Source organism: Coloeus monedula (genome assembly GCF_965178545.1).
Source record: "Coloeus monedula genome assembly, chromosome: 3".
In the NCBI taxonomy this organism is placed as follows: Eukaryota; Metazoa; Chordata; class Aves; order Passeriformes; family Corvidae; genus Coloeus; species Coloeus monedula.
The window spans coordinates 47,902,089-47,914,735 of record NC_138783.1 but is presented as its reverse complement, the minus strand read 5'-3'; the positions used below and the strand labels follow the sequence as shown (position 1 = coordinate 47,914,735).

Here is a 12,647-nt window from a genome sequence, read left to right as displayed (position 1 = left end):
TATGGTTTAGAGTTTATGTGAAGTAAGAGTAAAGTCTGACCTGTTTCAAATAGCTACAGAATTACTCTGGGGAAGATAAAGGTGTGATTCCCTTTAAATGTAGCTATTTTCTGTCCAGGAAACCTAAGCTTCAGGCCTTCTTATGACACATCTCCAGAGAAAGCAACAGCCATCCCACATACTCCTCTGCTGCAGATTGCTCAGCACTTTGTTCCACAGCAATCTGTAGGAGAAACTCAACCCTCTTGTTAAATGCTTGGGGCTCAAATGATTGATTCTATAGAACAGATCTCTAAAGCACATCAGAATTTGGAGCTCATTCCTAACAGCCTATCAGCATTCAGGCTATTACAGGTGCAAGCAAAACAGCAGCAGTGAGGGAATAAAGCAGACCTGTTATAATCAGAATTCTTAGAGACACTTTTATATTTTCATGTTTAATAGAGCCTTTTTTTGTCTCCTATAAAGTTTTCCACCAAGGGCTTTCCAAGCATTGTGTAAAGGCAGGTAATGATTTACATCATTAACACTCCCATTTTACAAACAGGAAATAGAGGCCTCCAAAGAAAATCACATGAGTATCTTAATACAGAAAATTCCAGGCCCCCCAAAAAAGAAATGGAATCAAAGCCTCCTGGCAAAAGTCCCCTCTCCAGCTACCTCTATTTAGTTGCTATGCAGCTTTTTTTTTTTTTTTCCCCAAAATAACCCAACCAGTCAAATGAGAGAACAGCAAGGAAATTGTGAGCTTTGACATACTTACTTCTACACTGCTGGCATTAGTATAAAAATAAAGATTTTTATTAACCAGTTTACAAAAATAAATTCTATTGAGTCACACAGGATCTCATTGGGAGGTTTACTTGACTTTGGAAGATAAAGCCTGTTTGAAACGTCTCTTTAGATCTTGCATGTTGGGAGATCTGGGCCGAGGGATGATGGATGACCGCCTCCTGTCCGTGCTGCCAGCATGCTGTAGTTTGCTGACCTCCTTGCAAAGATACTGGAAGACATCACAGACGCCTTGGGAGTCCTCACTGGTGGAGATTTCCAAGAACAGGCTGCCCAGTTCATTTGCCAGCTGTAGTCCCTCTTTTGCTTGTACTTGCCTGGCGTGGAGGAGGTCTGCTTTGTTCCCCACAATAATGATGGGAGTCCTGGCATCGGGGTGCACCTTGCGTATGTGCTGGTAGAGAGGCTGGATGGACTGGTAGCTGCTGTAGTCTGTGATGGAGTAGACCAGCAGGAAGCCCTCTGCCCACTTCACACACCTGGACAGGGAGTCCAGCACCTGCACACAGTCTTCCTGCACCTGAGGTACAACAGAGAGCACAGATTCTGCGTTGGGTCATGAAAGTATAAAGGCTGTATCACAGCACCATCAAACAGGTTCAAAGGGAAGCCTGAGCTCTGTCTCAGGAGACTAGGTCTGGGCATGCAGGAAATTTGGGCTCAAAAGCTGAGCCTTTGGGCGGCAGAGAAGAACCAATTGATCCAAAGTATGTCCGTACCTGGATGCATCCCGGCGTGTCTTGGATCTGTACGGCAACGTGGTCCCCGTCCAGATGGACCAGCCGGGAGTAGAGGTTGCCTGGGGAGCAGAGAGCCGTGAGCCGCCGGACGCGGGGCTCGCCGCGCCCGGCCCCGCCGCCCCCCTCCTCACCTGTGTTGGGCTCGTAGTCACCGATGAAGCGCTTGGTCAGAAACCGCACGATCACGGCTGAAACACAGATCGCCGCGTTAGGCGGGACGGACGGACGGACGGGCAGGGGAAGGGGACGGGCAGCCCCGCACTCACCGCTCTTGCCGACGCCGCGGGCGCCCAGCACGGCCAGGCGGACCTGGGCGCCGGGCGGCCCCGGAGGGCACTCGGCGATGGGCGCCAGCAGGAAGGGCTGGGACATGCTCGGCAGGCGCATGGGAGAGGCGGCTCGGCGGCCGAAGGGCTCGCTCGGCTCGGCCAGCAGCGCCCGGAGCGAGCGGCCTCGACAGCTTTTAAAGGTCCCGGCGGCAGCACCGCCCGCGGGGCCGCCCCGCTCCCGCGGCACCGCCCCCCGGCAGCACCGCCCCGCGGCCCTCCAGCCCCGGCTGTCCCCCGCAGCCCTCCCCGCACTTGCCCCGCGGGCGCGTCCCCTCGCTGCCCACCCGGGTTACACCCCTTCCCCTTTCTCCCACCTTCCCCGCTCCCAGGGCGTGGGGTGGCCCCGGCGGGCGCAGGCACCGGGGGGCTGGGGGATAGCCTGGGCAGGCCATGCACCCTGCGGCCCATGTCTGGGCATCCCCCCACCCGAGGCAGGCGGGCAGATGTCAGCACAAGCCATCCTGGGCTTGAGATGTGCACCTGCACAACCACACCAGCCCCAACTGCAACGGGCTCTGGCTTAATGCACCACCCTCCCTGCAGTGAGGAAGTCCAGTCTTGAAAAAAAGGAAATTATTTATTCTTCTACCTCAGACTATTTTGTTTCCCACACCTGAACACATCCCTTTACAGCCAGTGTTGAAAATCCAGCTTGTGGATCAAGCAACAGCCAGACCTGAAACCTGAGTGGTCTTGCTTGGGCTTTTTGGGTTTTTTAAATAGTAAAGTTTCAGAGAATGGTGCTCTACCACAGGCTGCCCTTAAATGAGCCTCAGACCTGCAAGCAGCTGTGTGAATGTTTCAGTCTCCACAAACTGTTGCCGTGGCTCCTGCTGTGCACTGCTTTGCAAGTGTCTAAGTGCTTAAAAGATAAATAATCTGTTCAGAGGCTGCTTTAATTTTTATCAGGGAGACAGCACATGCCAGCAGGACACAACATGGAAGAGGATAGTGGATGGTACACGAAAGGACTGATCTCATGGCATGGAAGGATGGAGCCACTGTGAGAGCTGCTGGGCCCTGGATGTGGGGTTGATGCCCCAAAAGCAGCCCAGGTGACCCCGGATGCTCACACACAGGCAGCTGAGTTACAACAGTACTAATTAACATCAGTTAAAGTAGTACCTGCAGAAAAGCATGGTGGAAGAAGCACTGTTGATTATTTGTGGTACTCCAGTGCCTAAGAACCCCTATGGTAACACCAGGGCCCCTTTTGACTGCCAAAACGTATTGCCTCTAAGGTTTCTAGTTCACTCCCCATCATGCCAGCAAGCTCTTTCTTTTGGGAAACAAGATTTCTCTTGTATCACTAAAAGCTTTTGGTTTCCAGAGGTTCCTGCTATTGTCATCTACTCCTGTTGTCAGGGGATCACTTGTCTTTGGCCTCACAGTGCCAGCAGCAGCTATTTTTATACATTCCTTTACAGAACAGCTATTAGAGTACATTCAGTGTGCCTCTGAAAGAATGCTACCGAAACAAGTCCATTCCAGACAGATGATTCCCAGGTGCTGAGCTATTAAAGCAGTATTAACCAACCACCCTTCTCAAACCTTGAGGAGCTGCCCCTTTCTGGGCAGCTGTAGAACTCAAGCTGCCTTGCCTACTGCTGGGAGCACCCCCAAAGGGCAAATGGGGATGGTCAAGCAGAGAAATAACGTTGCCCAAGCCCATGTGGGACACCCTGTGAACAAATTAATGTTCAGGGTGCGATGGACTATGTCTCCAGCAACACCTACCCAAGATGCAACAGGAACAGCTCAGTAAATTGAAGCAGCTGAGGCTCAGCTTAGCCATCCCCATCCTGCAGACTAAGCACTCCTGGGACGCGTGGGCTTCAAAGCTGTTCCAAGGGGCCTTTCTTGGCTCTGCACGCCCCATTTGGAAGCACCAGGCTTTACCTTTTCACCCACCGTCTGCAGGTGGCCTATGCCACTATCCCTATGGTCCATCACTATCCACTTTCCCATAGGAACACTGCTTAGTGCCAGGTATGCCATACTGCTGCCTGACACATCTCCCTCTTCCAAGCTGCAGTAACATTCAACAGCAGCAGTACTTTCAGGGAGAGAGCAGGTGTCCTCCTCCTGTGATGGTGGCAGGGAGGATGTCCTGAGAGTCTCTGGAGTTTGGTTTTTTTTTGTATTTTTCTGGGTTCTTAAGCTGTATGGGTGCTGCTGGTGGGAGCAATGTTCCTACCCCATGCTTGAGCAAGGATGGTTATGACCATGTAAATCCCCACAGCTGTAACTTGATTCTTACACAGACCTTAGCAGTGCATCCACTGAAGCCGATGCATGGACACAAAAAACTCATAACCTGTCTTTCATACCACCACCCTCACCATTGCAGGGACAGCTGGCACCTTCTTCCGGTGCAAGGAGACCATCTGCAGCAACAGGGTGCCCCTGCACTTGTGGGAGACATTACCCACACCCCAGTCAGGAGGTCCTACCCAGGTGGGCCCAGTTTAACCCTGTCTTTTTCACAACACAGTCTGAACTACAGGAACGCACAGTGCTTCCTCAAGCACAGGGTGAGCCTGGCCTGCCTGTGCCTTGACAGGGAAGGCCACTCTCTCCGGCAGGTGCGTGCACAGCTCTTGGCACCCCCGGGATGTCAGCCCCTGCTGACACTCCAGCACAGCACCTGGGATGCCAGCCATCTTTTTGATCGTGAGGGCCACGAATATGCTGAGTCCAGGATTGTGCTGAGAAGGAAAAAAGAGAGAACATCATGTTTACTCCATCCAATACATACAATGGGAAGATTATAAAATCCCTTGCCCCACTCAGGTGCATGCCCTGCTCCCTGCTCTGCTCCCTCCTGGCGTCCTCAGCCTGCAGCCTCTGCACTGACACGGTTTCTCCTCCTCCTTCCCAGTCCTTCCTGCCCTTTCACTGACCTTCCCTGCCTACACAGTCCTCAGGAAATCTCAAATCCCGGTGTTGCCAACATGCTAAAAAATATGAAGGCAACAGCTCAGAAGGCAGCTTCCTTGCTGCTTCTCTAGGAGACAACAGATTTCACCAGGGCTTTTGGCAGGGAACCAGCAGTAAAGGTTTGTGACAGTAAATGAGCCTCAGAACAGGACTGCAGAGAACTGGTTACAGCTTATGGGTTTAGTGTGTCAAACCCCTTCCAGGGCAAATCAAAACTTGTGACTCCAAACCCTGTAAGGAACATGCTTCACGTTTCAGCTCAAGACTGAGATGTCCTAACAGGCAGCTCTTCAGCTTTTCCCAATTCGCAGATCTCCCTCTTTCGTCAGGATTGTGCAAAAACAGGGCAGCCAAACACACAGGAAGCAAACTTCAGCAGCAGGTGCTGAGACCTGTTAAGTGTCTGGGCTTTGCTTCTGCAAACCTCAGGTGATCATGAAAACCCCATAGCACTGAGTGCAACAAACAGACAGGTTACACCTTAGTTTATCTGTCCTGTTTCCAAACACTAAAAACAAACAAAAAAAGGTTATTCTCCTCCTGTACAAACCCAGCTTGATTTTCAGTTGTTTCTGGGAATCCTGACCAAGGAAAGCATTTCCTCCCTCTCTTCCCAGCCCACGCAGGGCTTCCAAATATGCATTTATGACAAACCGCCGTTGGCATAGTAACCTTAAAAACACTTTTACTAAATTGGAAAGTGTTGCAATGCAGTGCCTCAGGGAGCACAGTTCTTAAACAAGACCACTGTAATGCTGTCCAGTCTTATTATTCCAAATTGTTGAAAATAAGTTCAAAAGTTTAGAACTATGCCCCACTTAGGATGTTAATCATTTCATCATGCTGATACAGCTAATCCACCGTGATTTTGACAAATGAGTACAAACCAAACACAGAACCAAAATAGCTTAGACACGCATGCATGAGAAGCAAATTTAACATGTCACCACCAAAGTTTGTATCCAATAGCCTCCCACTTAATTCCTAAAAAGCCTAGTGGAAAATGATGCTTATCTTGGGAGGCAAATGCCAATTTTAAATGGCTGTGGAAACTGACAAGCCAAAGAGGTTGATAAAGTACACAAATCTTGCTGCTCCAAGAAAAGCTGCTTGACCGTAAAAGCCAAGTGCATAAGGTGCAACAGTGAGGGCTTCAGGATACAGTGCTGCACGCCATGTCCAACAACTCTGGTGGCAAAATACAGCACTATTCTCATGGATCAGTCTGCTAAGGGGCAAGCTCCTTCAAGTCACTTCCAAAGTCATTCCATCTATACAGCCTGCTGCATCTTCTGAGATGGAAGCTTGGAAAACCTCAAACATAGCAATCTGCTCACTGGACCTTTGAAACTCTAGCACCTAAAGCCCACCTAACCCTTAAATTCCAGCCCAAGCCAGACTGAATTCAAGGTCCGAAACCTACATTAATTCCATGGGAGTGGAAACACCCACGATTGAGTTAGGTAAAAAGCAAACTTCATCATCTCCCTGTTTCTTACTCCCACACTTTAAATGCTGCAATTCACTGCTCAGTTATTTTCAACAGTCAACGCCTACAAAGAGCTTGAAGTCACTTGCTTCTCTAGTATTCTCTCTACATGTAGAGACGTTACTTTTACATCACTTACTGAAGGTAGCTGAGCAATGCCTGACATGACACTTCAAGGTAAAGTACTATTTACCTGTAACTGCAACACAATTAATCTTGAGACTGTGCATTTTCAAGGCTAACCAAGCAGGTTACCTTCAGCAGTCTCTAGCAAGCTTCACGCTGTTCCAAACAAAGCTCACTAAACCAGCACTGGTTAGTTAACACTCAGCTGAAGATCTTCTTCCATGTAAGAAAGTGCACAGGTAGCACTGGGATTTTGTGAGAGATCAGTAAATCTGGGATGAGAGGAATTCATTACAACATTCAACAGGCATGCAACAAACATGTAAAATCCAAGTGTTTAGCTATGCCAGCCAATTAAAAAGTTAAAAATCAAAATACAAAGGCTGGCAGTTTTGGAATTAAAACCTTGTTTCTAAACTACTTTTTTAAGAATGCTTATTGGCATGGGGATGTTCTAAACATTGTTCTGCAGGTTACAATGGTGGAACACCAAAATCTGCCCACAGGCCATTCTCTAGAGAGGTTGTTTTCAAAAATGGTTTCAACAATTCCTTGGTAGTCATGAGGCCCCTTAGCCAAAACCTTGTATCAATGAAATCTGAAGGCCATTATCTCTTTTCCTACAAAAAAAAAAAAAAAAAAAAAAGCCTTTAAGTGACACTGAACAGTTCTTGGTACAAGTTCTTAGTTTGCTGGTGAAATATTCCATGTCCCCTCATATTACCTCATGATCATTACTAAGCACTAGCAAATTTCAGTGTTTCTAGCATTTATAATCTATGTATATGACTAAACTCGTCAGCAAAAGCTGCAGATGATTTAAACGACTAAGCATCATGGTAAATGCAAGCTAAATAACTAACTTCAATAAAAGGTTTCTAAGGCATCTATTCAAACAAAAAAACCCCAAACCCAACTAAATGAATCAGCCACAATCACATACACTTGTCCAAAACCAGATCTTTAATTTATTTTTTTTAAAACGTGCATTATGCCATGAATTCATAGGGAATTGGCTCCAGCAGCTCTGGATCCTTGCCATTAGTTCTCACAAAGTGCGCTTCTCTTGGTGGAGCAGGCTGTAAACAGATAAATAAAAAACAAAAACTCATGGCACTATAGCTCAAAAACCTTTCAGAAAATAACACTGTCAACCATTTAGCACCTTACTATATAAACACTACAGCAATTTTACCATTCCTAATCTCATAAATTTGATTCAAGAAGTAGCAGTAAGAAAATGATCTGCTAGAAAATGTGCTGCTGAATTAAAAATCTTACGTTTTACTCTCTGCAGCTGACCAACCCAATGAACATGGAGTGATGTATCCTGCAGTTACAGAAGCACTAGCCACTGTATCTTCTGTGAAGTCTGGTTATTCTTTATTTCAAGGGTTACAACAGAACCTGTTGCAACTTAAAATTCAATTAAACCAAAGACTCTACTGACCATAAAACCATCCAGAGCTGCTGCAGATTAGCAACAGAACAGGAAGCAGCCAACCCTTTGTTCACAGCTACAATTTTCACCCAGCACAGAGCAGTTCTGCTCAGACACCAAACATCCCAGACAGCCTGGATGCTGATGCACTGCATGCAGCTGCTACTCCAAGAATTAAGTAATCTCCTGAAGAAGGACCCCAATAGAAACATTACCTGACGTTTGAGTTGAACCCAAATGCCTTTTTCTTTTGCTTCCTTTTTCTTCCTTTCATTTTCCTTCACACGCTGCAGAAAGCTGTCTCTGCTCTTGGAATGTTTAATATGCTCTATACGCACATTGATTCTCTTGGCCAGAATCTTGCCCCTAAGACAGGGAGTCAGTTTTTAATCCTCACTTGAAAAAGGTCACTTTAAAGCAAGACCTACAGCCCTTACAAAAGTAACTCCAGAAGCTCAATTACAGGTAATTTTTCTTTAAAGGCCAATACCTCAACACACAGCTGCAGACGCACATCAGATGTAAGTTACACATAACCAAAAGGTTATTAATGTGTAACAGTATAATATATAACCATGAGCTGACACTTTCAAATTAAAATTGTGGAGAATACGTAATTTTAGCCTCTTAGCATACAAACAAGTCATTTTATTACCAATGCACAGCAGTCCAGCTCCTGGAACAAAAAAAACCAGCTTGTCTGTACAAAAGCCAGCTGGATACAGCCACAGACTAGTATTTATAAAGGGCTTCAGTACCAGTACACTGGCTGAAAACCCCTGCTAGGTAATGGGACTTTAGGTGCTGGTAAGAAAAACAAAAACTGTTTCCTCTGACAGGATCCAAGTCAAATGAGCATCATTTGCTTGGGTTATAAAAAGGAAATACACTTTACCCACCTTGAATGACCAATAAAGACAATAACTGTCCAACTGGCAAAGTGAAAGGAGGGTGCAATTACAGGTCAACTTTCTCAAATACCAAGTTTCAAATACATGGAATTTCATTACTTACTTAACCTGCTTGTTAACAATAATGCCCACAGCATGCTGAGTAACATTATATACCCTTCCAGTCTTGCCATGGTAACACTTGTGGGGCATGCCTTTTTGAACAGTACCCATACCCTGTTAAGAAGCAAAAGAAGAGGAAAAAAAAGAAAGGGGGGGGGGGGGGAAGGTAGCATCAAGCATTTTTCTTTCAGAAGTAATTTGAAGTATACATTTCAAAATATTTGAGGTTAATTTTAAAATATTTCCATTTTAAGTTGGAATTTATAACCATGCACTTTGCATCTGAAAACTACCAAATTTTGCTACATCAGTTCTGGTTGCTTTCAGTGTCGGTGAAATGACTGATCACTTTGCTTACAGAAAGAGCAAGCAATCACAAGAGACATTCATCATCAAGCTCCAGTGCGTCAGGAATTGTCAATTCTGAGCAGTACATTCTCCAAGAGTCAAACAACAAACAAGCAAATTGTACACCACCTTCTGTGTGACTGTTACAAGAACGTGGCGTTACAAATTAAACCGAAGGATTCAACAATGTAGGAATCCTAGGTGAAAGGCTTTCACATTCATTACAACTCAGTTACGAAAGTGCAGTTAACTTTAAAAGTTCTAAAAAATACCAAGTGACAGGAAATGTTACTTCAACCTCCCCCCCATATTTATATATATGATGGATCCTTAGATTTATTTCTCAATTTCTAGTTTTAACATAGCTTTGCAATCACATAACTACGAACTGCCCCACCATAAATCATGGCTCATCTGAAGAGAAAGCTCAAGTCGAGCAAAACAGAACATCTACTGAAACGACAGCTGAAGTTCCTATGAAAGTAGTGCCAGTAGCCAACTCAAACATTAGCTATGGCATATTTCACTCCTGTTTTTCAGCTGAACACACCATAACAAAGCACAGCCAAATGATATTCATCTACAAAACCCCACATACACCAGCATATGACACTGAAGTGCTGCTACTGGTCCAGAAGCACTGTCATTCCAATATTGCTCCGAAAGCGAGCTTGTGTTGATACACGTGACCCAGTTAACAAAAAAGTCCACCCCAAGGAACCGGAGACTGCACAGGACCACGCTGCTTTAGCTTTTAGTTACCCAGCACTGCAGAAAGTACCTTGATATCAACTATGTCACCCTTCTTGTAGATCCGCATATAGGTAGCCAGAGGGACAACTCCTGTTAAGAGATACAAATTTGGATACTTAGAAAGCCCAGAATTTCACACATACATAAAAAAGGATGGGGGATACAGATCATGCATTTGATAGAATTTTCCTGAATACCTCAAACATCAAACCATGTTTTTTTAAAGCAGTAATTACACACTTCACACACTTCAAATTTTTAAAATACTCAGCTAAAGAAAAATTAATTTGTGCTCCTAATGCCGAAGTTGAAGAGACTTGTTTAATATATCAATACAAATGGAACTGCTTATGGATCAGAGGAAAAAACCTTCTATGTTTTAAGTAACTGCTGAAATAGTTTCATCACTTTTAAATTAATTTTCAAGCACTGACAGAATTAGCCCTGTGACTACTGTCAAGCAATTAGAATACCAATGCATTTGCTGTAAGAGTTCAGCGTACGTCTGCGTATGGCCCCAGTTTCTAGCCCAAGTTGTCAGAAATCCTTTGGCACAAGCCTTTGTTTCGCAGTCCATCCTCAGGGACTGCAGAGGCCCATCAGGTCAGTAACTGGATGCAGTGTTGGTACTGTAAGGGATACTCACCATGCTTGCGGAATGGCCTCGAGAACATGTAACGTGTCCCCCTCCTCTTTCCCTTTGTGTTCGTCATTTTGGCTGATTACTGTAAAAATGAAGGCAAACTATTCAGAACTACTAGTTCACTCACCACAAAGTTGATGGGACTTTCAGGTATTTCAGATTAATGGAGTCTTTAAGCCTATTCAGAATGGCACTGCTTCAATTCAACCAATGGTATTCACTTAGGCACCCGAAGAAATCGGTGCTTAGAATGGATGCCAGCAAGGCACTCACTTAACTCCTGCTTAAGCCAAGGTCTACTATGAGATCAAACCAGGCTACTCAAGAGCTTTGTCCATCCAGGTCTTGAAACCCTTTGAGGATCAAACAACATTCAGCACTGGAAGGGACCCACAAGGATCACCAAGACCAACTCCAGTCCCTGTGCAGAACACCTGAAGAGTCACAGCATGTACCTGAGAGCATTGTTCAGAAGATTCTTGAGCTCTGTCAGGCTGGTGCTGTGACCACTTCCCTGGGGAGCCCATTTCAGTGCTCAACCACACTCTTCACAAAGGGTGAAGAACCTTTTCCTATTATTCAACCTAAACCTCCCCTGACACATCTTCATGCCACCTCCTCGGGTCTTGTTACTGGTCATCACAAAGATCAGTGCCTGCCCCTCCACCTTCACTCATGCAGAAGCTGTAGCGATGAGGCCTGCCAAGGGACCTCAGCTGCTCCTTGTATGGCTGTCCCTCCAGACCCTATTGCACATCCTCCCCAAGCAGCGTGTCTGGAGGCCTGGCTGTTCCCATTAACATTATTCCCTTTATATCCAGTCTGAGCTTCTCCTTCTAACTTCAGCTCGTTGTTTCATGCTCCTTCCACGTGCACTTTCCAGGCACCAGGATACATTCTGTTGACTGTGGCGCTGTGAAGTGTCCCCCGATGACACCTCTGCCCCATTCCCTCAGCTTCTCCTTATAAGACATCCATAAGGCAGGATCTCCACCACCACATTTACCGGCCACTATTACGTCTGACACAAGGCCCAGATGCTCCGCAAGCCTACGGAGCCATTCCGGGGGTGTCCGCCCCGAGCAGCCACCCCTGCCGCCTTCCCAGCCCCGACATCCCGCCGGCGGCCGCGGCGTGTCCGGGCCCGCTGCCACGTGCTGCAGCCCTGCTGCTGCTCCGCACCTGCACCCTCGGCGGGCCCCGGCGGCCCCTTCCTCGCTCCCTCCCCCAGCAACCTCCCTCCTGCCCGGCCTCCCGCAATCCGCCCGGCCCGGCCACCCGCAACGCGCGGCCGCCTCGCTCCCTCACTCCCCGGCCTAGGAAGGCCGTGGTGCTCCCATCGGAGCCGGCGGCCCCCCGCCCGCCCCTGCCGGAAGCACGACCCCTCCGGCCGCGTCCCCCCTCTGTATCCCCGTCCCCCCGTGTTCCCACCGCGTCCCCCGGAGCGGCAGAGGGCCGCGGCCGCTCACCGTGCGTGCGCACAAAATGGCGGCCCGGCTCCAAAGGAAGGGGGCGGCGCCGCGCCCGCCCTTAACAGCGGGGCCTTCGCGGGGCTGCCCGCGCCGCGCCTGACGGGAAGTGCTGCGGCGGCGCGCGCGCCCGCCCATGGGAAGGGAATGTCGTGAGGGGCAGCGACCCCCGGTATGCTGATCCCGAAAAACAGCAGCGGCACAAGTCTGACCCTTTGGCTAAAGCAGGGACAAACACCGGGGGTTCCACGGCTATGCATGTGGCTTCGTGGTAACGGGCAGAAACCGATGCACAGGAAGTTCCAGAGGAACATGAGGAAGAACTTCTTCACTGTGCAGTGACCACGCACTGGAACAGGCTGCCCAGAGAGGCTGTGAATCCTCCCTCACTGGAAATATTGAAGAACCATCTGACACAAGCCCGTGCCGTGTGCTCTGGGATGGCTCAGATGCCCCCGGTGGTCCCTCCCAACGTGAGCCGCTCTGCGGTTCTGTGAGGTGCGGTGGGAGGGGTTTGGCAGCGGGGATGCCGGGCAGGGAAGGCGAGCCAGGTGTCCGTCAGGG

The 12,647-nt window shown here is 47.9% G+C and overlaps 2 protein-coding genes across 3 annotated transcripts; both read right to left on the bottom strand.

The window, feature by feature from the left end:
- Window positions 1-297: 297 nt before the first annotated feature.
- RASL11A (RAS like family 11 member A) lies at window positions 298-1,919 on the bottom strand (the record flags this gene model as incomplete). Of its 2 annotated transcripts, XM_082279485.1 has the most annotated exons (4): window positions 298-1,312; window positions 1,512-1,591; window positions 1,664-1,720; window positions 1,799-1,919. In XM_082279485.1, 4 exons carry the CDS (start codon window positions 1,917-1,919, stop codon window positions 860-862), a joined length of 711 nt encoding a protein of 236 aa, XP_082135611.1. In that variant the 3' UTR covers window positions 298-859. The 2 variants fall into 2 exon arrangements, with proteins under 2 accessions (XP_082135611.1, XP_082135610.1); XM_082279484.1 differs by having other exon boundaries at window positions 1,664-1,919.
- Window positions 1,920-7,358: 5,439 nt separating this feature from the next.
- Window positions 7,359-12,155, bottom strand: RPL21 (ribosomal protein L21). The gene is made up of 6 exons (XM_082279341.1): window positions 12,084-12,155; window positions 10,618-10,696; window positions 10,000-10,061; window positions 8,872-8,984; window positions 8,073-8,223; window positions 7,359-7,495 (listed from the first exon to the last, which is right to left on the bottom strand). The coding sequence occupies exons 2-6, from the start codon at window positions 10,682-10,684 to the stop codon at window positions 7,406-7,408; spliced, it is 483 nt and encodes a 160-aa protein (XP_082135467.1). The 5' UTR covers window positions 10,685-10,696; window positions 12,084-12,155; the 3' UTR covers window positions 7,359-7,405.
- Window positions 12,156-12,647: the final 492 nt, after the last annotated feature.